Source organism: Doryrhamphus excisus, linkage group LG7, assembly GCF_037039965.1.
Source record: "Doryrhamphus excisus strain RoL-2023G ecotype Guam linkage group LG7, RoL_Dexc_Guam_v1.1, whole genome shotgun sequence".
NCBI lineage: Eukaryota > Metazoa > Chordata > Actinopteri > Syngnathiformes > Syngnathidae > Doryrhamphus > Doryrhamphus excisus.
The window spans coordinates 21,198,512-21,226,343 of NC_136363.1; the positions used below are offsets into that span (position 1 = coordinate 21,198,512).

The 27,832-nt window shown below is 42.8% G+C and overlaps 1 protein-coding gene and 1 long non-coding RNA gene across 5 annotated transcripts in view; one reads left to right on the forward strand and one right to left on the reverse strand.

Annotated features, from left to right (window-relative positions):
- The window catches only part of LOC131109040 (uncharacterized), a 110,932-nt gene that overhangs the window by 58,547 nt on the left and 24,553 nt on the right, over positions 1–27,832 (reverse strand). The gene's annotated exons all lie outside the window — the stretch shown is intronic.
- The window catches only part of LOC131109038 (cadherin-12-like), a 76,840-nt gene that overhangs the window by 45,933 nt on the left and 3,075 nt on the right, over positions 1–27,832 (forward strand). For both annotated transcript variants that reach the window (XM_058060573.2, XM_058060574.2), the window contains exons 4-10: positions 810–929; positions 1,638–1,805; positions 4,218–4,405; positions 16,321–16,574; positions 21,033–21,169; positions 23,673–23,794; positions 26,313–26,430. In XM_058060573.2, the coding sequence (XP_057916556.2) occupies positions 810–929; positions 1,638–1,805; positions 4,218–4,405; positions 16,321–16,574; positions 21,033–21,169; positions 23,673–23,794; positions 26,313–26,430 (1,107 nt within the window). The remainder of the gene's footprint in view (positions 1–809; positions 930–1,637; positions 1,806–4,217; positions 4,406–16,320; positions 16,575–21,032; positions 21,170–23,672; positions 23,795–26,312; positions 26,431–27,832) is intronic.

The window sequence follows — 27,832 nt, forward strand, 5'->3', positions numbered from 1 at the left end:
AAGTGGAGTACATCCAAATGGTCTCACCTCATTCCGGACTAATCTTGGCCGGTGAGGGTGTTCTATTTAAAGACAACCAGGGGACCCACCGCACGTGGACGTCCTCTCCTCAGGCCAAAGCCGAGAAGGTGCGAACGAGTTATCACGCAACGACACAACGGCGTCCGACTCAACGGGCGCCCGCGTGTGTCTTTGTTAGGCGGGACTGAGACGCTAATCTCCCTCACCTAATGTTTTAATGCCATTGTTGCAATCTGCTCAGAGCTAAAGCCTGTTTAATATACAGCCAGTTTAAACGGGCTACTGTCAGCTTAGCGGAATTCTCCACGAGCATGAACATGTCAGGGTCTCATGTTTATGGCGAGCTATCCAAATCCAAATGTAATTACACGGACAGCCATATGCTTCCATAAAAGACTTGCGTAGAGAAAAAAAAAAGTTGATTAAAAGTGATTGTTTGGTGGCCATGCAGCGGAATGAATTAATTGAATATGCATGGTAAATAATGCTGTTAGCAAAGGTGGCGCCAACATGTAATTGCGCTGTTTGGACGTCGGCCACGCGAGCCGTATTGGCAGGCGTGGATCTGTGTTTTTGTGTTGTGCAATGAACGAATGGCTCCACATGCGCCACATCCATCCTCATTGAGCATCTTGTTTCCGTGTTAGCCGCAGTTCCCCGGCTCCTGATTTATGCTTCATTAGTGTCGGGCCAGTTCATTCCGATAAAGCCTCCGACTTTGGATTTCTGCACCTGGAGGCTAGCAAATTAAGTGTCCTTTTAGCTTGTCTTCATGCTCTTTCCCGCAGGGACGTACGTGACGCAGGTGACGGCGACCGACGCCGATGACCCCACGTACGGGAACAGCGCCAGGGTGGTGTACAGCATCCTGCATGGGCAGCCGTACTTCTCCGTCGACCCCAAAACCGGTAAGATGGAGATGTTGAATTGATGCTTTTAGAGTTACATTTACCGAAGTCTATTTTACGAATGATGACCTCATTAGCATCGCCATTGCATGCTAGCGACATATCAACATGTCAGATGTTGCCAGATGTTGCCGTTAAACCTCACATCACCTCCCCGCTTTTGCCGACTTTGCTTCTTTTGTGATTGTTTACGCCCGCAGCTTGAAATTGACCACAACACAATTACGCTGAAACATTAACGCCGCTATTGGTTTGTTATTTACGCCAACGCTCTGCCGGGGAATTCATCAATGCTGCAGCATCATCCTGACGGATCTAAACGGGTCTAAACTTGAAGCGCAGATCACAGCGTATTGAAAGAATGACTTTAGACGTGACACAAAAGGCGACACAGGTGGAAGGTGTCGCCGATTGTGCAACTCGGATCACACGCTGAGCCCGGATGGCAAAATGAGGCCGGCTGGAAGCGTAAAGTCACGCTGCGTGAGAAAGTGTTTTCCCTGCTGAGCGAGCATGTATCTGCGCAAACAACGGGAAAAAAATGAACAGTCGAAAAAAAAAAACAAAGGAGGGAAGCGAGGTGACGCGTGAATTGTCTTTGGATTTAAATATTTGCACTCGAGCATCTGGAGTCCCTGGATTTGTAGCGTGGGAAACTAAGAGTCTTGTTCCCCTTGTTTCATTTTATTCCATTTGTGTTTGTCTCAGGCGTGATAAAGACGGCCTTACCCAACATGGACAGAGAAGTCAAGGAACAGTACCAGGTCTTAATCCAGGCCAAGGACATGGGAGGCCAGCTGGGGGGGCTGGCCGGGACCACCACGGTCAACATCACCCTCAGCGACGTCAACGACAACCCGCCCAGGTTCTCCAAAAGTGAGTGTCCTCCTTTGGTTATTACATTTTAAAAGTGGAGCACCAGGCTATTAATAGTACATAATATGTCTTGGTTATATGTCTTAATATTTGAATACATAGGATATTATCATTTTTAACTTTGTAATTTTTTTTTTAAACAGGCTTCACTACACACCTTAAAGCCAAGATTTTTTTAATTTTATTTCTTATTAAATTATATATATTATAATATATTTATAATATAATATAATATATATTAATATATATTATATATATTATAATATATTAATATATTATTTATAATAGTAATATATTTATAATATCTTAATATATATTATATATAAAAACATATATAAATTTAATATAATTTATAGTATTTAATATATATTATATATAATATATTAATATATTATTTATAATATATTATTATATATTATATACTATAAATTCTATAAAATGTATTATTTTTTATTCCGTTAAAATGTTAGCATTGCATCACTATGCTAACATGTCCCGCTCTTTACTGTATGTGATATGCGGCATCTATTATGTTACGTGTAAAAAGGTCAGAGAGAGAGAGGCGTGGCCAAACAGCTCATTAGCATTAAAGCTACAGACACACAAAATGGTTTGTTCCCAGTCGGGCTCCTTAAAAGCACTTTTAAAGTGTACATACTAGCATCAAAGATAGCTTTTGGACAATATATAAGAAAATTGTAGCATTTATAGCAGCTTCCGCTACAGTAAAAGACATAATTGTGTTGTTTTGTCTTTGACGCGCAAAGGTCGCCTTGTTTTTGCATGGCTGCACAGACAAGCTCCGGTAAATAAACGTGGATTGGCGTTGTTCTTTGCTTCTGGAGCATCCGTCTATATTTAGATGAGGTTTTATCACGATGCACTGTGGGGGCTGAGTCACTGCATTTCAAGCTAACGCTGTACTTATCCACCATTTTCATTTTTTTTTTTTTTTTTTATAGGCTGCTAAACCTGATGAATTTGCCTTCTCGCAATCATCAACAAAAAGTGTCAAGTCACCGATGTGTGAGGTTTGTGGGCAAAGCAGCCGGCGTATGACAGCCGAGCACAAAACCTCCACAGCCAGCCAGACCGCTTGTTGAGCTCCCTGGAATGTAAATACAGGCAAGCTACGAAAAGGAAAAAAAATGATATTTCCATAATTCAGTCACAGCACAAAGGTTTCGGGGGTCGCGTGTGGATGCTCCTGCGCAGGGTTGACGATGTTTAAAACCCCGACAAGTCACGAGCACACGGCTGGAGCGGAAAGGGAACTTGTACTTGTCCAAAAAAAACAGGACCTGCCCAAAATCGCATACCCTTGAAGCTACTTGATTATTTATTGAGCGCACAATAACCACATCCATCAGAATCCCCGCCCTCGCTTCTTGGATCAACACCGGGGTCAAACTGCATGACGGCGGGTCTGACGCACTCCTGGTGTCAGTTAGCGAGTTTTCTCAAATTTTCTTGTAAAAATGAGTCATGAGTTCATTAAAAAAAAAAAAAAAAAGGGAAATATGAAGCGGTGAAGTGAAGCAGATCAAATGGTCTGCTGCTACGGAGGTGTCTCTGATGGAAATGTTCACACATTAGCTTCTAATGGCTTCCCAGTGTCAGTCTGTCCATGCTTTTATGATGCTACATGCTTCAAATATTCTTTATTTGACAATGTAGCACGCCTAGCATGCTCTCTGTTGTATTAAGTAGCGATTGTACATAAAAAAGGAACGGGAATGCCTACACTGCTGCACAAAACGCACCATTTTCCCCTTTATTTTGGTTGCTGTTTCATTGCCTTGTACCAAATTTGAGTGGTTCATGCGGCTCACACCAAAAATCCACTAACGGAACTTATTCAAATATTCTTTATTTGACAATGTAGCACGCCTAGCATGCTCTCTGTTGTATTTAGTAGCGATTGTACATAAAAAAGGAACGGGAATGCCTACACTGCTGCACAAAACGCACCATTTTCCCCTTTATTTTGGTTGCCGTTTCATTGCCTTTATACCAAATTTGAGTGGTTCATGCGGCTCACACCAAAAATCCACTGACAGAACTCTTACAGAACCCGAAGACCACCTGTCTATGTAATCTCCATGCATTTGTTTTCCCACAAAATCCTCCTAAATCCATCTTTCTTCGAGGTCGACTACAATCCGGAGCAAAATGGTTCTTTTTTTTTTTTCCCCATCCACGGGAATTCAATTTGTCGGTTTGTTTGTCAGACGATTCCTCAGCAACGACTCTTGTTGGCAGAAGCAAAGCCTCGCAAACGTTGATATTTGATCACCTAAAGCCAACTAAGCCAGACACTTAGAAGAAGCCGCGCTCCACCGTGTCAGACGCGAAGGCGCTAAAAAAAAAAAAAAAAAAAAAAAAGATTTTTATTCAAACGTTTATTTGCAGGTTTTTTCCACTTGCGCGTCCCCGAGTCTTCGCCGGTGGGTTCCTCCGTGGGCAGGATCAAAGCCCACGACTTGGACGTGGGAAAAAACGCCGAAGTGGAGTACACCATCGTGCCGGGCGACGGCGGCGCCATGTTTGACATCACGACCAACGACCACAACCAGGAGGGCATCATCATTCTCAAACGGGTAAGTGATCCCCCCCGCCCCATTGAAACAGCAACACAACCCGATGTAAGACGGTCACTTGTTGCTAGGCAGACTTAATAAATAGCCAGTGACAACACTCTGTATTCAATATAAACTACACCAATAAAAATGACCATCTGGTTCCTAAGGCAACAAGAATATTGCTGCATAAATAACCATACATGATAGCTGGTTTATTATACATCACATGACCCTCCCGGGGGGGTCGAGGCTGATGTGGACGCCCTGCTGTACACCCCCAGCGTGATACCTTGTCTTTATTGACTCCATGCATAGAATAGAAGCAGTAAATGTGGACTTCGTAGAAAATGAAGGCAAAAGGACGCCTACCCCCCCCTTTAAGGTCCCTCCGCGGCCTTTATTGGAATCTCAGCACGTCACCGTACCTCAAAGAGACGCGGCATGACGAGGCCCCAGCATGTCGGAGCTCATCTCCTAGGCCATATGTTCTCCTCCGCTAAGTTGATTAAGAGCACGCTGACCCCAAGAGGTCAGCGTTGGCTTTACCGGGCCGGCTTTCATCTACGATTTATTTCACAGCACCCACTTTAACCTACAGTATTTTCCAGGTGGGGGGGCGGGGGAATGACGGGGGACGCCGTTTCACTTGGACAACTTTACACAAAAGTTACGGCGGCGATATTAGAAGAAGGAATGATGCCAGGATAAACCCCTCCAAGGTCTATCATCTCGAGACTCAAATTAGGGAACAAAGTAGAGCAGCCGCTCGGAATCTATTAAACATGGAGAACGTGATTGGACGTGTACGTTATTAACCTATATGTTCAAAATCACGCTGGCTAAAAATAGCCATGAGGACATTCATGCTCATCAGATACGAGTATCCACACATGTATTATTCAAGTAACTCACCAATAAAGCATTGTGGGAACTATTTGGGGGAACGCCTTATGTCATACGGTCCAACATCAGGGACCGCCGACATCACAACGTGACAAGAATTCCCACAGACACATCTCAGGAACCAACCTTCCCAGAAGAAAGGAGAACCGACAACAATTTAAAGCAGTGGTCTCAAACACGTGGCCCGCGGGCCAAATGTGGCCCGCAGGACACTAGTTTAATGCCCCCGCCTTGACATGAAAGTTTAATGTTAAAGTTTGATATGGATGCTGTTCATGTTAAAGGTTAAATAACTTAATAGTTATCCTCCCTATCTGTGTGGAAGTGGTAAGTTTTTTGCTATTTAAGTTTAAAGGAAATAACTTGAAGGCTACCGTTTAGGTCGCTAGCTCTCTAGTTTGCGAGTTAGCATGTGTCTCAAGACCCCGCAGTTGCGCAATATGTTGTAAATAAAGAGTATAAATGTGACTATAGTCGTGTTTTGTCATGTCTACAGGGCTCTAATAATGCTTTGGTAATTTTAATCTGAAAAAAATAATTTGTCTACCCGCCAACTATATGTGGTTTCTTAAGTTTTTATTATTATATTTATTTATTACTGATTGATTGATTTTCTTTATTCTTGATTTGTTTATTTATTTTTCGTCTTATTTTGTGTAGACCATAGCACTGAAAAAGTTTGTATATTTTTCTGTTTTTAATAAATGCTGGGTTTTTTGGGGGGAAAACCTGATGCGGCCCAGCCTTGCCCAGACACTAGCTCCAGTGGCCCCCCAGGTAAATTGAGTTTGAGACCCCTGATTTAAAGTAACTGCGAATAAGTCCAATTGTCTTCTGGACCGTAACCCACAGAGGGCGCTGTCAACGCTTCCCCCCTTCCCATCAGTCACCTGGTCGATGATCGTCGGCCCAACAAGCTGCTCCCCATGCTCAGATATCCTGATAATACAGAAACTTTACCCCTCTCGCCGCCGAACGTTCTTGTAAAAATAGAACTGTGGAGTCAACATTCTGCGGGAAAAATGGATGACATCAGCAAAAACGTACTTTTCCCCAGCCGTCTTATCTGGGAATTGGGTTATCGGATAAAAAAGCAGGAAGTTTCCACGCGGATGAACTGGGAAGAAAATGACTTTTTGTGTGCGTCTAAAACATGAAACGGTGCTCTCCCGTCTATGGGAGTGTTTCGTGGGTGTGAGGAAAGACCGGGGGTGTCGGATCATGGCTATTGATCCCTGATGAGCCTCGTTTAAGCTCCTCCAGTCGGCGCCATTGACAGCATGGAGGTGAGGAGTCTTTTCATCCGTCCTGCCATTAATTAAAGACTTCATTTCACTAAAGCCTGCCTCGGTCCGGGCCAGGCGAGTGCGGTCCTCTCGCTCCATCATAAATGTCATTACTGCTCCCATTGAAGGAGATGAAGAGAATGGGGGGGGGGGGACAAAGCCGGGTGAGTTTGGTGCGGAGGAATGCCATCCAACATCTCTGGTCCGATATCTCCAACCTACTACTAGCTACTTTGAACTTACTAATGGACTACCCCCCCCCAAACAGGCAAACAACAAACGACGGTTGGGTATTGGGTATTCAGCACTGCGGGATGGAGATATTCAAATGGCTTCCAAATATTATGCCACACACGCCGTCTTCAAACAATACACTTTTTTTTTTTTTTTTTTACCGGTTTAAGGCTCAGGGGAGATTTGCATGGCGCGTCTTTAATACCCGGAGGAAGGAGATAAACATGCAAATGGACAAAAGTCAGGTTTTAGGGCGCCATTAACTTGGACTCATTTGGGATAATAATTCAGCAATTACATTACACTTCAATGGAAATCAGACTATATATTTCAATAATCAGATATTTATTGTATGAAAATATATTTAAAGGATTTTTTTAATATTCATATATTTTTTAAAACAGAGGAAAAAAATCATTAAGTGTAATTCAGACTACTTTTATTGTTTATTACATTGACTAAAAATAGTTTAACCCTTTTCAGACTATACATTTAAATAATTAGATATTTATTGTATGAAAATATATTTTAATGATTTTTTTTAAATATTCATATATTTTTAAAAACATGGGGAAAAAATCATTAAATGAAATTCAGACTACTGTTAAAATATTGTTTAACCCTTTGCAGACTATAAATTTAAATAATTAGATATTATATATATTATATATATTATATATTTATTATAAAATATATATTTTTATATTATATTTTTATATTTTATTTTATTTAAAATAAATATATTATTTTATATTATAAAATATATTTAAATATATTTTTTTGAAAATATCCATATTTTTTAAAAACAGAAGGGAAAAAATCATTAAATGAAATTCATTAATATATTGTTTAACCCTTTTCAGACTATAAATTTAAATAATTAGATATTTATTGGATGAAAATATATTTAAATATATTTTTTGAAAATATCCATATTTTTTTAAAAAGAGAAGGGAAAAAAATCATTAAATGAAATTCATTAAAATATTGTTTAACCCTTTTCAGACTATAAATTTAAATAATTAGATATTTATTGTATGAAAATATATTTAAAGGATTTTTTAAATATTTATATATATTTTAAAAACAAAGGAAAAAATAAAAAAAAATAATTAAATGAAATTCAGACTACTTTAAAAATATTTTTTTAACCGTTTTCTCAGGTATTGCTGCAAATTCATGTTCAGACGATAGTAATAATAATTTGTACAAAACTAACTATAAATTTAATAAAATAAAAAATGTACTGTAATAAAAATGCAGACATTCCGCACTGAACTAAAATGAAAAATGAAATAAAATAATTGCGATGGAACGGCGTCGCTATGGCTGCTGTTACGGATTACGGCTCAAGGGAGCAGATTTGCATGAAACGTCTTCCATGCGTTCCTCATCCGGGAGGAGGTAAATAAACACGCGGCCGGACAAAAACAAGGTTTAATCGTACAGAGCGGATGCCGTGCTCGCGACACTGTTTTCCCGGTTTGTGTCCTTCCCCGTACTGTACGTCACGCTTCCCTGGGAATTTTTTTTTTTTTTGGCGGATTTACCTATTGTCTCACGTAATCTTATGTTTAGCAGATGGGATGTGCAAGCCTCCTTCATGCCTGCTTTTTTTTTTTCTCCTCCGCCCCTATATCGCCAGGCTGGGAAACAGATGATCATCCTTTGAACCCATTACTCAGCCTGATCCTCTTATCATAGCCAACCTTCCTCAGTCTCTAATTTGGGCTGTGCCAAACTCTGCTGTGTACAATGTGGCTCTCCTGCTGTCTGCCCGTCGCTCCGTGTGTGTTTGTGTGCGAGGCCAGTCAAAGGAGAGAGAGGGAAAAAAATAAATAAATAAGAGAGAACAGGAGAAGGATCGTCTCCCGGGATATTGCACCAATCCCAAATAAGACAATCCGGTGGGCGGGTCGGAACACAGCAAGCAGCTCATAAAGGCTTTATCTCCAGCTCACTCACACCTTCATCCTACTCCGTCCTTGCAGTAAATGAGCCGGCAGGGAGCCCGTCAGGCCGGGCACACTTGGCATGGTTGCTTCGGTTAAAAGAGAGTCTGGTGTGCTTGCAGCGCCGGTTCGATTCCTTCGGTCAAGTCAACTCTGGTGCGCTTCCGTATCGACAGCTGCCCAATCAGGTGCTTGCGTGATGCATACGGTCTTATGTCAAAGGATCGTGTACATTTAGTGCACTTGATTAGGTTTCTAAAAATACACAAGCACCAGCTCATTGCGACATCAAAAAAGACCAACAAAAATGTGCATTGCTGAAATTCATCCTCTTAGATTCTTACATCAGAATACAACAAAAAAGCGACTTTGGTACTTTGGAGTCATGTGACACTTTAGAACTAAAATATCTTCCGTCACTCAATGAGAAAAAATTCTCATTATTATTCATATTCAAAATATTCGTAAACAAAACCAATGTTATGAGAAATAAACAAAAACATTTAATGGTAAAATATTTTTGCGGCTAGATATCGGTGCTTAGATTAAAGTTTTGTTAGCTAATGTAAGCTAATGTTATGAGAATATATAATCATAATAATGCATGATAATATATTATAATGCAATATGTCATATTTCACTCTGCAAAGTTGCATATTTGCCATTTGTGGCACAGGCAATCGTACAGTCTGTTAAACATTTGCAGCATTTCTGGAAATGCCGTGCATCTTCATGTGTAATTTTTTTCCCAACTTGGTAAACTGCATGACTGACAAGAGGTCTCACTCTGTTCTTCTACGAGGCATCTACACGCTGAACCAATGCACAGAATGAACCCTCCTCGTCCTGCCCGTTTGAGGCTAGAAAGGAATAAAAGAGACACGCATGCACATGGCAACAACATATGCAGCCTGGCAGAATCACCCAGCTCATTTTGATTTATGGTGTGATTAATGTACTATTTATGACCAGATCATTAAATAAACATTTCACGAGATGTTGGAGTTCAAACACATCCGCTTTGTGCCCATTTAACAAGCTGCTATTCACTGGCAGTTCAGTGCGGAATGAATTCAAAACACATTTAAAATGTTCTCGTTTTCTGCATCACAAAGGCCGATTAGCCGTCGTGCTACTTGATCGCTGCTACTACTATGGGGAGCCACAAAAAAACTGGACTGAACTGGACTTAGACCACCATCGCAGGTGGAGAGCGAGCATCTCTGCATGTGCGCCCGAGTGGGAGCACTTGTGTAACATCCTGCACACCTGAGAGGGGGGGAGGGGGGGGGGGGGGGGGCTTTTTGCGTGGGTTGCAAAGACCAGCACCGTTGTTTCTGGATCAGGCATACATTTTACAGATACTGCTATACGTCCCAAAAGTAAGCCAGGAAAGTTGAAACGGGAAAAAAATGGAGAGTATTCTCATAAACGCACATTAAGCAGCCCTGACGCCATCGCCGCCTTCGCACCCCCGCCCGCCGCGTCCTCAGCCAGCCCACGAGAAGCAGCGTGCCGTTATTTAACTTTAGTGAATTTGGACATGATGGATGGCGCCGGCTCCGACCAAGCGTCACCCCCCCCCCTCCCCCGGCCCCCTCAGGAGGGAAGTAAGGGAATACAACTTACACAAATGCACTTTATTGCCACTAGGGGTCCCCCAATCACATTTACTAACAAATACCAGGACTTGTGTTGGATTCTGGACTTCAATGGAAATATTTGGATGTTTAAAAGGCCAGTCCTGATAGTCTGGGTCAGGGTGGGGGGTGGGGGGGTTCTGTTGTTTTTGCTATCCAACTATTTCAACTCTCTTGTTATCATTTTTGTTAGTTTGCTTTACAAATGAGATGTGCAGCATACCACAAACGGCCCCCGGGCTGCACTTTAGACACCCCTGCTCTCTCTCTACATGCAGTATGTAAACATATTTGGATAGATGATCGAGGAGAGTCTACCGGGAAGAATTCCTGAAGGAATTTGGTCCATTTGTGACATCATAGGTTATGATGATGTTGGACCAAGCATGCCTTGTGGGCGCCGGGACCAGAAATAAGCCTTCAGAACATAAAAAAAAAAACCTGCAAGTGCAGCCCAATTAAAAAATGAATGGTGCTTTTCATTTGCGGATGATGTGGTGTGGATTTTTGTCTTTTTTTTTAGAGGATTAAAGGTAGCCCTCTCATGTTTATTGGTTTTGTACATGATATTTGGAACATTTAGCCAAATGAAATCCGTCTGTAAGCGTTGAGTCATTCCATTTGAAGGCTTGGAAAGCACCTTTTGATGTTGTTCCGTGTGACATAAGACGATTTCACGGATGAAAAAAAAGGATGAGCCGGTGGTATAGTGGTTCACTTGGGAGCAGACGAGTCATACCGAGACCGCTACGAAGGTCACGGTAATTGTCGTAATGTTGTTTTGATGATTAAAGGGGATATCCGCCCATTAGGGGGAGACCGTGTGCTTCCTGTCGGGGAAAGTTTGGGAAGGGCTGCCGGTTAATGACACCTGATAGCAGCTCGAGCTCATCCAGTGGCATCATAGCCAGCGTCGGCTCTTCGCCCACACAGACGGCGCACGGGAATTAATCTATTGATTAAAGCGCTGAAGGCTTCAGTGGGAGGCGAAGCGAGCTATTTCCAGCCCCGCTGTGATCGGAGGCTAGCAGCCAAAGGCGGGGAGAGGAAACAATACCTTGCAGCGGCAGGGGATCCAGTCGGCCGCCTGGAAGAGAATAACACCTCGCCAGGAGTAGGAAGTGTCGGAGTGTCTTTATGTGCTATGTGCCGCATGGGAGGGCCAAGAGGTGACGCTGGGACTTGAAGTGGTCCCATTTCCATTTCTTTTGGCCTTTTTGGAAAAATCCCTTGATGGTTGGTCGTTTTTCCAAAACTCGCTCGCTGTAATTTTGTCCACTGTTGATGCTAACGCTAACGGACTATAAGCAGTTTGTTCACTTTGTGCAGGAACAGTCATGGAAAAACGGGGTAATCAAACTCATTTCCGGGACTCCGATAGAGCAGCTGAACATGATAACCCATACAGAAGGCTTTCTAGATCTTCCAGAATTCGCGTGTCTTACTGCAGTGATTCCTTAGGTTTCCTGCCTCCTGCCCAAACTGTTTGTGGAATTTACTCCTGAGCCAACTACGCTAACAAATGCTCCTGAGGACTTCCGGAGAGCTGCCGAAACCCTTTATTGCAATTACTTACACAAAATAAACAGAGTTAGGACACTGATAACTTGTTTTTCCGACTCATCAACACGATCAAGTAACGTTGGAAAGGGGTCAGAGTTCAACAACAGTTTGGCGGATCGTCCAGCTTGTATTTAGGCCATACGTTCCGGTCATTGCTAACAATGGTAATACTTTAACGTAAACTTTAACGTAGTTCGACCATCCCGAACATTGTTTATACGCGTAGCATCCCACTGTGTGATATTATAACGTAGTTATAACATATAACATCGTACGACTTAGCTTACCTGTGCTACCGAGGGGTGCACGTTCACAGTTCCAAACATGTTTGAGGTGTAACACCGGCGACAAGTCATCCCGGGGGTTTGTTAATGATTCATAAGTGTCTTTGTAAATATATAATGCGGTGCTTAAACAGATTTAATGCCGCGGCGCTTATGACACATTGAACATTTTCCTGTGTTTTGCAGCCTCTTTAATCTCCCGCTAATACCTTTAGCGTTTCTGCACCCGCAAATGGGAATCAGCCACCTTGTGATGCTGATTCCTTAAACATGTGAGGAAGGATGGACGGGGGTGTGAGGGGGGGTGAGTCCCCTATGGATGCTGGCACGAGACCATCCATCGCCTCCCTGAAGAATCAATTATGTTCTTGTAACGCCATTTGATTGTGCTTTCTGCGTAGCAACAGGCGGATTGTTGTGGATTTTCCGGCGGAGGAAGGTGTAAAACACCCCGCCAACGTGTGATGCCTTGATTAGCCCGCTCGTCGATATTAGGAAGCGACTTGTGGAGTTCAGGTTCCATTGTGAGGCGAGGAGATGCTCCATTCAGTATCAGTGGCAGTGCACTGAAGGTGCACATTTACATATCAAAGGGCACGGGAACATGTCTGGAATTTCAAGCACGTTCCTGTTGTGATGTTGAAGAGCAGCAGCACCGGCAGAGGAGGAACTCGGAGTGTCGATGTGCAGCGGAGTCAAAAAATAAATAAATAAATGTAAAAAAAACTCGGACTGTAATGAGACGCTTCAAACGTGGCTGTCGAACAGGTGCACGACTAATGTGCGAGGGCGGCGCTCAAACCGAATCACTTAGAAGTAGGTCATCCGAGTGGAAGGAGGGGGAAAAAAAGAAAAAGGTGGTTGGGGGGAGGGGGGCGGGGGGTGGCGAGAATGACTTCCTGGGATATTTCCCTCACGGCCTCCAGATCTGATTTGATTCTTCAAGCATTGACACATTAACTCGTCTTCTCATTAAGCCCAAGCTCATCATCGCCCCCTGCTGGTCACATCACAAAGAATGATTGGCTACAAGACAATTCCCGCTCATCGCCGTGCCAGTTTGTGTTACTGCTCCCATCTGCGCACTGGAGTGAAACTGGGAAACATCAAAGGACTGCCTTTGCCGATTTTATCTCACAAAATGAGGAATACAGCAACCCCTCGCTGCGTCACACGTGCAATTTTCCAAACCTTTTCAAAAATATGTTAATAAATCATGCTGTTTCATACAAAAATATGCATACTTAAGCCAATGTTAGGAATTTTACCACTTAAATTAAGCATGAAAACGGCTAAATGAAGTCAATATAAAAATAAAGACACTGTACTGATATGTAGTACGCTACACTGGTCACTAGGTGTCACTAATGTTATTCATTCACTCATTCATTCATTTTATACCGCTTATCCTCATGAGGGGGGTGCTGGAGCCTATCCCAGCTGTCTTCAGGGTTAGAGGCGGGGTGCACCCTGGCCTGGTGGCCAGCCAATCACAGGGCACATATAGACAAACAACCATTCACACTCATATTCATACCTATGGATAATTTGGAGTTGCTAATTAACCTAGCATGTTTTTGGAATGTGGGAGGAAACCCACGCATGCACGGGGAGAACATGCAAACTCCACACAGAGATGGCCGAGGGTGGAATTGAACTCGGGTCTCCTAGCTGTGAGGCCTGTGCGCTAACCACTCGTCCGCCGTGCAGCCAGTCAGTAATATTACTGTTTTGGGAATGTTTTTGGTGTCTTTAACGGGTTCATTGGGATACATCGCCTTTTCCTGGTTTTCATCATGAATTTGTTGCATGAGGTTTGGTTGTTTCGCCGCCGTGGTAAAGTCTTTTCCGTCTATTTTCAAAGTAAATAAGACAAAGCATGTTAGTCAATACGCCCCTGTTCCCGGGCTTACACAATAAAAAGCAAAGCTGTCCTTTGCCATTACTTCCTCCTCCACAGAAGAAAAAAACATTTGTGCTTTAAAATGATCCTCCATTATATTAACTCCAACGTTCTTTGCCGGCACGCCAGCTGTGCTTCCTGGCAGATTGGAGCACAGGAAGCAAAAGCCAGGCTTCTACTCTCCATCCGAGGACTAAGTCAAGTTCAGTACATTGGACAGCGTCACAGTTCTTTCTCTTAATTGTGGGCGATTCCCCCAGTGAGAGGGCGGCTAATGAAGCCTGGTGTGCACCCCCTGCTGTCAGACCGCCCGCCACTGCAGTCCCTGCTCCATGTATGCTCCGTCTCGGCGACGCATTCTAAATGAAGAGTATTCGACTGACGTGTTTAAGGCGACTGAATCCCCGGTACAAAACTGTTGCTGTTTGCCAAACATTAACTGCGTACATCCGCCCGCCGTGAATCCGTCTTTTAAAATGCCGCCGCTTGCCGTCAGTCCCCGTCTGCAACGGAAGGACAGGACAGGAGTATTTCCTGACGGAGGGTCTTGTCTCTGGAGCATGTGCGGTTGAAACTGGTGCACTGTAATCAAACCAATCACACCGGTTGATGGTCAGTGATTGCTTTTAGATTGGACGGCCTCCACCGCCACCGTCCACCCTACACCCTCCACCATCCACCCTCCCTTCCCGTCCTTTAACAGGCACCTGCTACGCTGGTGAAAGGAAGGTGTGTAAAATCAAGAAGATGGAGGTCTTGATAACACATCTGAGATCTCCAGAAAGGCGTCGATTGCTTCTACTGGGCTGGTTTTTTTTAATTAGTTTGCTAATTAATTTAAGATGAAGAGGCGAGTTGGCAACAATTCAAGCCGTTGGCAAGAACTTTGTGGGGAAACGGGAGAAGACTCCTTTAACCGCGGGTGTTTTATCGACCCTTCTTGGCTGGGTCCCAGGAGAACAGCTCCCATCGCTTTATACTGCATTCACATTGGCACTTGATCCGATTCTGATTCTCTTCTCAAATTAGCACATTTAGACCACATGTGAACACGCAAAAAAAGTTTTGCTCAACATTTTCTAAACATATACAATGATGGTAAATGACTAATTAGTTGCTTAACCCTGCCTTGTGCCCCAAACTATTTGCCTGATGGTGGCCATATTCTTCCACCAATCTTGCTGAAATTTTACACACACATGCTCGTTAGTCCGCTAAAGGTGTGTACCGAATTCTGTGATTGGATTAAACACCTTAAACTTACAGTGGGTTGTTCTGCAGAGTGCGTAGGAGAAATTTCAAACTGAGTCAAATTTTGGGACTGTATTTGTCAGAAAAATAATACCACAAAAAAGGCAGTACAATTGCATATTTTGGAGCGGCTGAGGCGTAGAAAGGATACTTACACAAATACAGTCAGGTGAAAAACACCCAAGACGCCAATAAGTGTTTGGAGGCATCGGCCAAGGAATAAATGATTCCATTTTGATGCAACTCCAGTAAGGATGCACATTAGGACTTGGCAAAGCACCCGACTGGTGAAAAGATTGTAAAATCCAGATAAAGGAGGACTTTTCCAATTCATTCGGACTTTTAATGGGTCCTCATTCCGCACCCATTCCCAAAGAAGCCAATCCCAGGACTGCAAGGTTACGGCGTTGCTGCCAAGGTGCGTTCACTTGTTAGTCCATTTGAAGTACACAAAACGGAATGTCTCTCATGTGACTGCGGGCAGACGGAGCGTGACCACGGCGAGCGTGGGGCGGTCTCACATGAGAAGGCAGCAGACAAGCGGAGGCGAGAACAAGGGTGTCACCGCTGTCAGATGTTCAACACCTCAGACGTGCCGACCGTGCACCCGTTCCTGCGCTCGCTTCTTTGACTAATTGACCCTGAGCTGATATGTCAGAGGCTCATGGAAGGACGAGCACGTGCGCCTCTGAGATGAGTTTTTTTTTTTTAATTTATGACGACTTTGGCAAAGTTGCGCTCAAGCATCAAGCGGCCGTTTGACCTCTGCTACTCCGAGCATGCTTCCTGACTGACGCCCCAAAACAACCTTCATGGAGTAAAATGCATCCTCTGGAACGCCGCCACAGGCGCTTGCAAAGACAAATAGCCGGGGCGGGTGATCGTTACTTGAACCCTCTTTGTCTCTTATCTTCTAGCCTCTGGACTATGAGACCAAGAAGGCGTACACCTTCAAGGTGGACGCCTCCAATGCTCATCTGGATCCTCGGTTCCAGACCTTCGGGGCCTTCAAAGACACGGCGACGGTGAAGATTAACGTGCTGGATGTGGACGAGCCCCCGGTGTTCAATAAGCCCGCCTACGTGATGGATGTGTACGAGGACACGCCGGCGGGCACCATCATTGGAGCGGTGACCGCCCAGGATTTGGACGCCAGCAGCAGTCCAGTCAGGTAAAGTTGAAGTCGCTTGGCGTCGGATATTTTGGACTTGTTGGTCCTCACGTTGTGGCTTTGGAACGTCATTGGCTGACGGTCACGTTCATGTGTTCATCGTTGCTGTTCAATACACAGAACTGCTAAGAAATGCTATGACTAATAATATAATAAAATAATAATAATAAAAGTATAAAATATAAATATTAATGTGTGCAATAATATATTATCATTTTTATCATCATTAATATTAATAATAATAATAATAATAATAATAGTATGTTCATAGCAATATACATGTGTGCAATAATATATTATTGTCATTATCACAATTATATTAATATTAAAATTCATATGAATATGTGTACTAATTTGAAAATTTGATTATTAATATAAAAAAAATATATTATATTATTCTTATTATTAATATAATTAATATTATAATATATAATGTATGTTAATATTAATATAGATATTAATTCATATTAATATAATAATATGTAATCTTAATTCATATCAGGAGTAAATCCTAAATAAATAAATATTAATACTATTAATAGTCAAATGTGTATTCTAAATGTGTTCATGTTCATCTCAATATTAATACTGTACTAATATTACTACTAATACTAAGAATAATTCTGGTTATTAATAGTTTAAAACAGTTTCAACAGTTGTTATTACTTATTATATTGCAATGTAAAATAGCAGTAATTATTAATACACAATCCGTTCCATTTTGGAACTAATTTGGCCTGCATTGATTAAAAAACTAAATGAAAACTAGTCCATGAATATAAAAAAGGCGAAACAGCAGAAAAGAAGAAGTTTGTTGTTGTACGGTGTCTTAGTGGATCATATTTCCCGCCCATTCCAAGAACGGCCGTTGATAAACAAGGTAATCCAATTACCTCAAATTAGCGATGTAAATGTAATCATCAGGACAAACGAAGCGCTTTGGCCTTTTAATGAAGTCTTCTAAAGCAGGCTGATTGGGGATAACACCCCTATGCCGCACTCCGGCACGCTTATTGGACTGAAATGTCCCGACGGTCTCCCCAGGCTCCCCGAGCGCTGCGATTGAAGCCTTTATGTCTTTAATCCGCTCGTCAATGTCTGCCGCTCTTGTTCATCAAGGCCATCGCCGCTTTCATCCTAAGAGTTGGGTCAGTTTGCCTCATCAGCCCAGGGATCAATCAATCAATCAATCAATCCCAAGCCTCGACATCTGACTTTGTCGCCGAGGAGGCGGCTTGCGTCATCGCTCTCGACTCGTCTTTGGTGACTTTGCGAAAGACCGACTTTATGGAAGCTCGCTGGGGCGGACATCATGACCATCGCTGTCTCACCGTCCCTTGACTGCTTATCCCCTTCAGGGTCACGATGCCCGGGAGGGGGGGGTTGTTACAGGTGGCACCCTGAACTCCTCGCAGTTAAAAGCTAACAGTGTGAAGTGCAACTAGTTTTTTTTTTGTACACACACAAAAAAACTGCATTTCACAGTAAAGGCAGTACAAGTAAAAGAGTGTCCGGCGGTGCGATAAGATCTAAATAGGAGTACTGCTTCTTCTAGGTAATTACCAGGGGAGACGTTTAAACATCACTGGGCCGTAATAGATGTGACATAAGTTGTCGCTTTTCTTCCCTTTGCCCCCCCACTCCCTCCCCTCAGCCTACACGAGTGCTACAACAATAGACCTGTCTTAAAAAATGCATGAGAAGCCTTTTGTTCCTAAAATCTATTAGCCGTGGGGGCCAAGCGCGTGTTGCCAGATGCATTGTCGGTGTTAGAGGGACACCTGTAACGTTGCTGGGGAGATGTTTTTCATGAATATTTTACCGCAAGACTACACTAAACAAAAGCAAGGAGCGGAAGCCCCGGTCACAAAAAAAAAGGTCTCTTGTTTGTAAAACTGCACTTTGTCTCCTGCGCGTTAAATATTAAGCGACGGCGGCGTGCTGTGCCATCAGCCGACGTGAAAACAATGGAGACCATGACCCGTCATGCATAGGGAAGCATGCTTTTAGACTCGGGGCTACTCAACGATGGTGCTATTTAGCGCCATGCGTGCTGTTAGCGGTGTCTCGGGGAGACAAAAGGCTTTGAGGAGCTCTCGATATGATGACGTCGTGTTGGTCGTGAACTTGGGAACAATCCAGAAGACCCCAGCAGGGCGATGCTTTGTCTCTTTAGTGGGATACAAGAAGTGTATTGTAGTTTATAATATATGCTTATTACCACATGCTAGCCAATCTTTGAACCATGAGTACTAGCAACAGTACCTCATAGTACCTAATCATAGTATATCATTAAGGAGTAGGAGTCAAGAGAAGTCTATACTTTTTCCTATATGTTGGAATAATTAGTAAATTCAAAGGTTTTGCAAATACAACTGGAATAGGGGGCTGCACGGCGGTCGAGTGGTTAGCGTGCAGGCCTCACAGCTAGGAGACCAGGGTTCAATTCCACCCGCCATCTCTGTGTGGAGTTTTCTCCGGGTACTCCGGTTTCCTCCCACATTCCAAAAACATGCTAGGTTAATTAGCGACTCCAAATTGTCCATAGGTATGAATGTGAGTGTGAATGGTTGTTTGTCTATATGTGCCCTGTGATTGGCTGGCCACCAGTCCAGGGTGTACCCCGCCTCTCGCCCGAACACAGCTGGGATAGGCTCCAGCAACCCCCGCAACCCTTGTGAGGATAAGCGGTAGAAAATGAATAAATGAACTGGAATAGGTGCAGATTCTGGAAGATCTCATCATGTTCAGCTGCTCTATAGGAGTCCCCAACTCAATGCAAAGGGCTGAAAATGAGCATAAAAGGTCCCCCGAGATAATCAATACGTAATCAGATGAGCCCGCTTCAAATTGCAGTCCTAAATTGTAATTGATACAGTTCCGCTGCAGCCCTGCAGGAGGCAGTAACACATAACACAAGCAAGGAAAAAAACTGCGGCGTTAGAAGAAAAGACGGTGAAGAATTGAGTATTTTTGTCGTGGTGGCCTTGCCTCCTCCCCTCTTAATCCCATGTGAAGCTCAGCGAGACAAGAAGAGAATCCAAGCGATGAATATGAATGAGAAGCAACATTTTGAAGAAGAAGGACGGTGGCATCGTGAGGCGGGCCTTCTTGAAATGCCCCGACCGGAGCCCAAGAGTCAGCAAAAATGGCCGCCGGCGCCTCACGTTGCAGTCCAGCGATGTGACCGCCGCGTGTACGACAGCAGCGGTCTCTGATCAATCATTGAAGAACGCTTCATGCTGGAGTGGAGTTTGTTGTTGGGGGAGATCCGTGCAGCAACAAACAACATCAGAGAGAAGAGGCTGCACGAGTGCTGCCGGCACTGTGAGCTGAAGTTCGTTGATGGAAAACATGAATTCCATGACATGACAACAGTATGTCTCCTCCACACATGGACCCAGTATTGTCCAGTATTGTCCAGTATTGAGAAGATACTACTCCAGTATTCCCTCGTTTATCACTGTTAATTGGTTCCAGTACATTTACACACATTCCTTATTTATAAATTGAGTATTTTTGTATTATATATTTTTTTTTTATATTTTTAATATATTATATATTTTATTATTATATTATTTAATTATATTTTTATTTATAATATATTTTATTTATAAATGCATATTTTGTATTATATATATATTTATTTTTAATATATTATATATTTTATTATTATATTATTTAATTATATTATATATTTTATTTATAATATATTTTATTGTTAATATTATATATTTTTATTAGATTTTTTTTATATTTATATATAATATATATTTTTGTATAAAAACCTATTTCTGACCTTCTAAACACTTTTCAACACTATTAGAGCCCTCCAGACATGAACTAACACCCCTATAGTTAGCTTTACACTACTATGACTACGTATAGTCACGTCTTTGAATTCGTCTTCTGAATGCCTCATTTTATTTGCCTAGTAATAATAAATATGCTTAAAAATGCATTTATTATTAGAAATAATAAGCCACAAAAGGGCGTGATTTTTAATTAATATATTTTTTTAAAAGAAAATTCAAACTGATGGATTACGGTAATCCAATCTGGTGCCTGCACCCCAACAACCCCCACCAGGAGCAGATCCATTCCTTATCTATTAATAAGACATCTGGCATGTTTGCCGCTAACTGACGTTCCCATCATTCTCCATAAAAAGCGGCTTTCCGGATGCGGGATGACAAATACGGCTGTCTACCTTTGTTGCTCAATGGCGGCCAGATTGATGCCAGACAGAATCAAACTTCATTTATGTTGCGCGGAGGAAATGTTTTGCTCAGCACGGCCCCGAGTGCACGTGAGCCATTCCGAGATTGGAATTCGGCACATTCGTCGGGAAATGAGTATTCCGAATGAGTAATGAAGGCTTTGACAACGTGATTATTGCCTTACGCGGCGCGGGGAGAGTTAGGTTCTTGGCTGATTGGATGGTGGCGTGCGTCGCAGGTACTCCATCGACTGGAGGAGCGACCTGGACAGCTACTTCGACATCGACCCGGTGGAGGGGACCATCTCCACCAACGAGCTGCTGGACCGCGAGAGCGTGGCCTGGCACAACATCTCCATCGTGGCCACCAAGCTGAGTGAGTACGAGCGCCATGATGGATTTAATGCACGTTTTAACGCCAGTCAATACTCAATCACGGTTTTGTGGCAAGGTTTATGGCGCGCCGTAAAGCACAATAGCGCTCCCTGAGGGACACCTCGGGCACGCTCATCTTCACTGTTTTCATTTTTAACGATATCTCAGATGATGGGGAGCGTTTCTCGCCGCCGAGTTTTACGGCAGATTAATGGCGGACGGAGCTGTCTCCATCAAGCTAATTATGTTTTTTTTTTACACATTTAAACGAACGGAAGAAGTGGAGCAAATTTCCGGATAAATAACCAAATCCATCGTCATCAAGTCATCATTTCTGCTAAGAAGCGTCAAAGTCATTATCTGCCAGGCAGGCCGGGTGCTCAATCAAAATTATCCATGCCGTATATTCATTAGGGCCCGGCGCTGCGGCTAACCGTCACCTTGGAAACGGATATCCGTTCAAGGTCACGGCGCCGCCAATGCTAATTGCGCCTTGCATGCGTGCGCACGGCGACGGGCTTTTCGTGCCGACGAATGGGATAGCATGTGGAGTCCCGGAGTATTCCTGAACGTCTCGTCCTCGCCCACCTGGCGCCCTCGCTCTTATCTCGCCGGCACAAGGCAGCCTCTGAAGGAACGTGGAGGAACATACAAAGGCGGCGGGGGGGAATAATGACTGGATAGAAACTCAGCGCCCCGGAGTTTGCTTCCATACAACTTGAGAGTCTGCTCTCGACCTTGGATGGGATTTGAGCTCGGGGTATTGGATTGTGTCATCTCCAGTGCGGTGAAGACGCTATAAAGTCAACATCAGCATAAACGCGGCTTCCTGTTCCTGGCTGCACGGTAAGTTACCAATGCTAACTGTATAGCATTACATTGGGCGGTTACAGCTGCTGAACGGATGGGCCGCTAAGTCCTTTCAGTTTTTCTTGACTTTTCTCAAGCTGCTGCACCTCTTCTGAAGTCCAACCCGAGTTCACACACATTCTTGGTCCGTATGACAACTTTTTAAATCCTCATTTTGCAAGCTGAGGTCCTCTTTAGAAGGAAAACAGACAACGCTGTCAAACACAAACCCTGAGAGAAACCAAGTAAACAAGTCATGATGGTACACAATCATCTCTGATTTGTCAGGAAGTGAACCATCGTCTCCCCTCCGACCGCGGAACGAACGGAGGCAAATCCCCCCCCCGGGGGGATTTGTCCATTTGTCTTTGCAGGCGCCGCAGTCATGCAGCAAAAAGAGAGCGCCATCTGCAGCTCTCCAGAGACGCGGCAAGCAGAAGGTGCATTGGAGAGGATCCGGGGGTTGGATGAACTGTTGTGCCTTTTGGCTTCTTCTCACACACACACACACACACACACACACCCCCCATCCCCCACCCCTCCCGGCAGTCATTTTGTGGGGGCTAACGAGGGAAGGGGAAGATCTACGGCGTGAACTAATAACCCTGCTGGCAGGCTAATTGCAGCAATTTCATGTCGTGTGCTTGCTATTGTGTTATTTCTTTATTGATCGCAGCCAACTTTTAATTCATCTGCAGTTTACATGGAGGGGGGGGGCATTTATTTCTATTAAAGGATGTTTCATTTAAAAAAAAAGCAGTATAAATGCTTGAAAGGCCGCTCAGGCATTGTGATTCATAAAAATAAATAGAGCATGTGTTATTAGGCTCATGGTGGCCCTAAAGGACTCTTGTGCAATACCGCCATCTAGCGGTCGGTATGGTACACTGCCGTTAAAAGGGGATGCCTTCCATCCACACCACTGCTTTTTTTTGTCAACAGATTTCATTCCTAAAGCATCCTTTAAGGTCTACAAAGTGTTCAGGACCTCGGCGGAAGGCGCCGTAGCTCCGAGCAAATCCCGAGTCGGCACCTGGCTCCGGGAAGATTGCTTTCCCCATCAAGGTCACAAGCGGGTTACCGAGTGAGCCGGGGCTTGCATCCTCAATCCCCTTGAGTCGACTCGGCAAGATCCCCCAACCTCTGCCCCCCTTACCCACCCCCCTCCACACAAACTAAGCAGAGAAAAGCCTATTCCCACATCAAATCCATAAAGTTTACCTTTCCGGGGCTCTCATATAAAAAGAACATTTCCCCTCCACAGTGATGGAACACCGTCTCCCGGGGGCTGGTTCTCTGGCTGGCATTAATATGGCCGACACGTCTGTGCGCTTAAAAGAAAAATGTTTCATAAAGCAAGAGGAGCCTCCGCAGAGTCCTTAATGAAGACTGGAAGACGGCCTCATTTAAGCCGGGGACGCTCATGTTGATCATCAATCAGCAGCCGAGTAAAAACAGCAGCACCCTTTATATTATGGGAATCTTACCCCATATTAATGCCTTGCTCATTTAAAACCAGGTAGGTCATCACAAGGAGGCCGGACCAGCATCCTTCTTCTAATGACCTCATCTCTTCACATGATGTCAGCGTTATAACGTGTTGCCTTCAAAATGTGGGTCATTTCATGCTCGTCTTTGCTTCTGTCGCTATCCAGATAGTCCAGTCCTGACCAGTCGGGTGGCGGTCTCCGTGCACGTGCTGGACATCAACGAGTTCCCCCCCGAGCTGGCCAGCCCGTACGAGAGCTTTGTGTGTGAAAACGCCAAAGTTGGACAGGTACGTCGCCGTGCTGAGCTCAACTTGGACACTGAATGCAACACCTTCATTTTTAGTTCAGGTATAAAGTCCCACTTAGATCAGAGTCCAGGGAACGGAAGTCCTAGGTGTCCCAACACTTTTGTCCATAAAGTCCTCCTGGACACTGAATGCAACACTTTCATTTTTAGTATTAGTATTTAGTTTAGGTATAAAGTCCCACTTAGATCCGAGTCTAGGTAACGGAAGTCCTAGTTGTCACAATACCTTTGTCCATAAGATCCTCCTGGACACTGAATGCAACACGTTCAATTTTAGTATTAGTATTTAGTTTAAGTATAAAGTCCCACTTAGATCCGAGTCTCGGGAACGGAACTCCTAGGTGTCCCAACACTTTTGTCCATAAAGTCCTCCTGGACACTGAATGCAACACCTTCAATTTTAGTATTAGTATTTAGTTTAAGTATAAAGTCCCACTTAGATCCGAGTCTAGGTAACGGAAGTCCTAGTTGTCCCAATACCTTTGTCCATAAGATCCTCCTGGACACTGAATGCAACACCTTCAATTTTAGTATTAGTATTTAGTTTAAGTATAAAGTCCCACTTAGATCCGAGTCTCGGGAACGGAACTCCTAGGTGTCCCAACACTTTTGTCCATAAAGTCCTCCTGGACACTGAATGCAACACCTTTATTTTTAGTATTAGTATTTAGTCTAGGGAACGGAAGTCCTAGGTGTCCCAATACTTTTGTCCATAAAATCGTCCTGGACACTGAATGCAACACCTTTATTTTTAGTATTAGTATTTAGTATTTAGTCATGGGAATGGAACTCCTAGGTGTCCCAATACTTTTGTCCATAAAGTCCTCCTGGACACTGAATGCAACACCTTTATTTTTAGTATTAGTATTTAGTATTTAGTCTAGGGAACGGAAGTCCTAGGTGTCCCAATACTTTTGTCCATAAAATCGTCCTGGACACTGAATGCAACACCTTTATTTTCAGTATTAGTATTTAGTATTTAGTCTAGGGAATGGAACTCCTAGTTGTCCCAATACTTTTGTCCATAAAGTCCTCCTGGACACTGAATGCAACACCTTTATTTTTAGTATTAGTATTTAGTTTAGGTATAAAGTCCCACTTAGATCCGGGTCTAGGGAATGGAACTCCTAGGTGTCCCAACACTTTTGTCCATAAAGTCCTCCTGGACACTGAATGCAACACCTTTATTTTTAGTATTGGTATTTAGTTTAGGTACAAAATCCCACTTACATCAGAGTCTAGGGAACGGAACTCCGAGGTGTCCCAATACTTTTGTCCATAAAGTCACCCCAAATGAAAGTTTTGTCCCCGCCGATGATGGAATGCGTTCCCAGAAAATGAAAGTCACGCTGAGTGCACATCCGACGGAACATTCCGCCTGATATATTTAAGATGCGGCGCGTGTGAATGTGCCAGTAATAAGAATCATAAAGCCGCCCCCTGCCTGCAAATGAGCTCATTAACGAGCATCTTCACGCCGCTTCGCCACTTGATCACATCGGCTGGCGACTCGTCATCACAAACCACCACGTCTTCAAGTCAAAACCGTCAACGCCGGCTGGGGTAGGCTCCAGCAAACACCCGGGGACCCTCGTGGGGATAAACGGCACACAAAACGGATGTATGTAGTAACGGTGCTAGGCAGCATTACTCAGGTTTTATAGTGGTGGGCTCGCGACCTGATGGTTGCTGGTTCGATCCCCGTTCAACATACTATATTTTTACTCGATACTGTTCAAGAATCATTCATTTTACATTTAATATTACATGTAACATTCTTCTTATTCTATGCGTGACTTAAGTGGTGGTCCCCCCACCTTATGATTGCTGGTTCGATCCTCGTTCAACATACTATATTTATATGTGATATTTTTCAAGAATCATTAATTTTGCATTTAATATTACATGTGACATACTTATTCAATGCGTGATTTGAGTGGTGGCCCCCCACCTGATGGTTGCTGGTTCGATCCTCATTGAACAAACTATATTTTTACTTAATATTTTTCAAGGATAATTAATTTTACATTTAATATTGCACGTGACATACTTCTTATTCAATGTGTGACTTGAGTGGTGGTACCCCCAACCTTATGGTTGCTGGTTCAATCCTCGTTCAACACACTATATTTTTACCTGATATTTTTCAAGGAGCATTAATTTTACATTTAATATTACATGTAACATTCTTATTCTATGCGTGACTTGAGTGGTCGCTGGTTCGATCCTCAGTCTGTGAATAGATTTGAACACATTTCTACGATATTTCAACATCTATTGTACATTTTGGTACAATCCACACACCATTTCTACTGGAATTGCTTCCAGTAGGTTTTTTTTTCTTTTCATTTTAGCTCCAAAGCCAAGTGTGAATGCAGCCTTATTGTGTCATAACCACGTCCAATTTCCATGTCACATCTGGAAATTGGTCCACTTTGAATGAACACGACACTTTCTCTAACCGAGTTACTTCTACTTTTTTTCTTTGCAATGAAAAGGTGATTCAACTGTTCAGTGCAAAGGACCAAGACGTACCAAACGCTGGACAACAGTTCTCCTTTAAAGCCACAAAGGACGACTTCAGCAACAGGAATTTCACCGTCAGGGACTTTGGAAGTAAACATGGCCTTTTTTCATAAATATGACTGGCATGAGATATCATTTTCATCTTAAATTCTGATCAATGTATGGTTTCAGCATAGTGTCATGCATTCCACTACATAGCAACAGCCAGCAGAGGGCGCTGTTAGTTCAAGCATCAATGAGCAACTGGCCACAATGACTCAAACTAGTTGGAATTACTACTTTGGAATTATGACAAATATATACGTGGAGTTTGTAAAAGGAAAGGCTGGCAACTTTAATTAGTGTGATGGAAGTACTACGTGGTGCCTTCAGCCTGTGAATAAAAGAATAAAAAATAAAACATAAATAAAAATATATTTATATTTATTTTGATGGATTTTAAGCAAGCAGATTTAATATCTAATATTATATATGATAGAATAATATATTAATATAATAATATATATAACAATAATATATATTATATATATTACATAATATATAATATTTTTCCTTGTTTTAGCAAACTAAAAAGACCTACTTTAATTAAAAAAAAAAACCTAAAAGCAACATTTTTAAGTCACTGTAAATTATCTAACCAAACACCTATTTTTAAATAATTTAATTAGAATTTTATTTTGAAATGAAAGCCATTATTTTATTGAGTTTCTCCGATTTCTTTTCCTAAGACTTTGACGTATAAGCAGAGGGAATGGCGTATAGATGAGGCCTGCAAGGGAAGAAACAAATGCATTCAGCCCCCATCCACTTTTACCTTTAACCCCCCCCCTTTCAGCTACAAGCCCTGTAAGCACATTGTGCATCGAGCTACAGACGTGATGGGCAGGGACAGGAAGTAAACAGTGGCGGCGCCACTGGAGGGTTCATTGCCAGAGAAATAGAGCGAACTGGAGAAAAAAAAAAAAAAAACAAAAAACAAAAATGGTGCAAGGTGTGCTAAAATGCCCCAACTCCTGTCAGGCCAAAGCGGCGGCCTTGTTCTGACGAACAAAGCGGCTCTGACAGGAGGGTCAGACTAGTCCAGCTGGAGCAGACAGAACCAGGCCGGTTCAATCTGACACCATCGCTCTCATCTATTGTTGTTGACCTTCATGGCGCCGCTGACCTCACACCTCCGTGTGACGACTACGGTTAGTTTTTTAATAATAATATCTGTCAACGCTATTTTTTTCAGATCACAACCTGACCTGTTTTGTTGAATATATTATTTTTGATAATTATTGCATTTGTTTCATTTATTTTTTATTATTATTTTCTTTGTGTCTTCCACATGAATCTTTTCTAATTTATGAATATATCATATAACATTATTATATTATTTTAGAAATGGATCACAAGCATTAAAGCCAACAAACGTAAAAGTTATACAATATTATTCTTCTCTGAATTTTCTAAAATGACTAATATAAAAACTAAAATCTCAACTGGCATT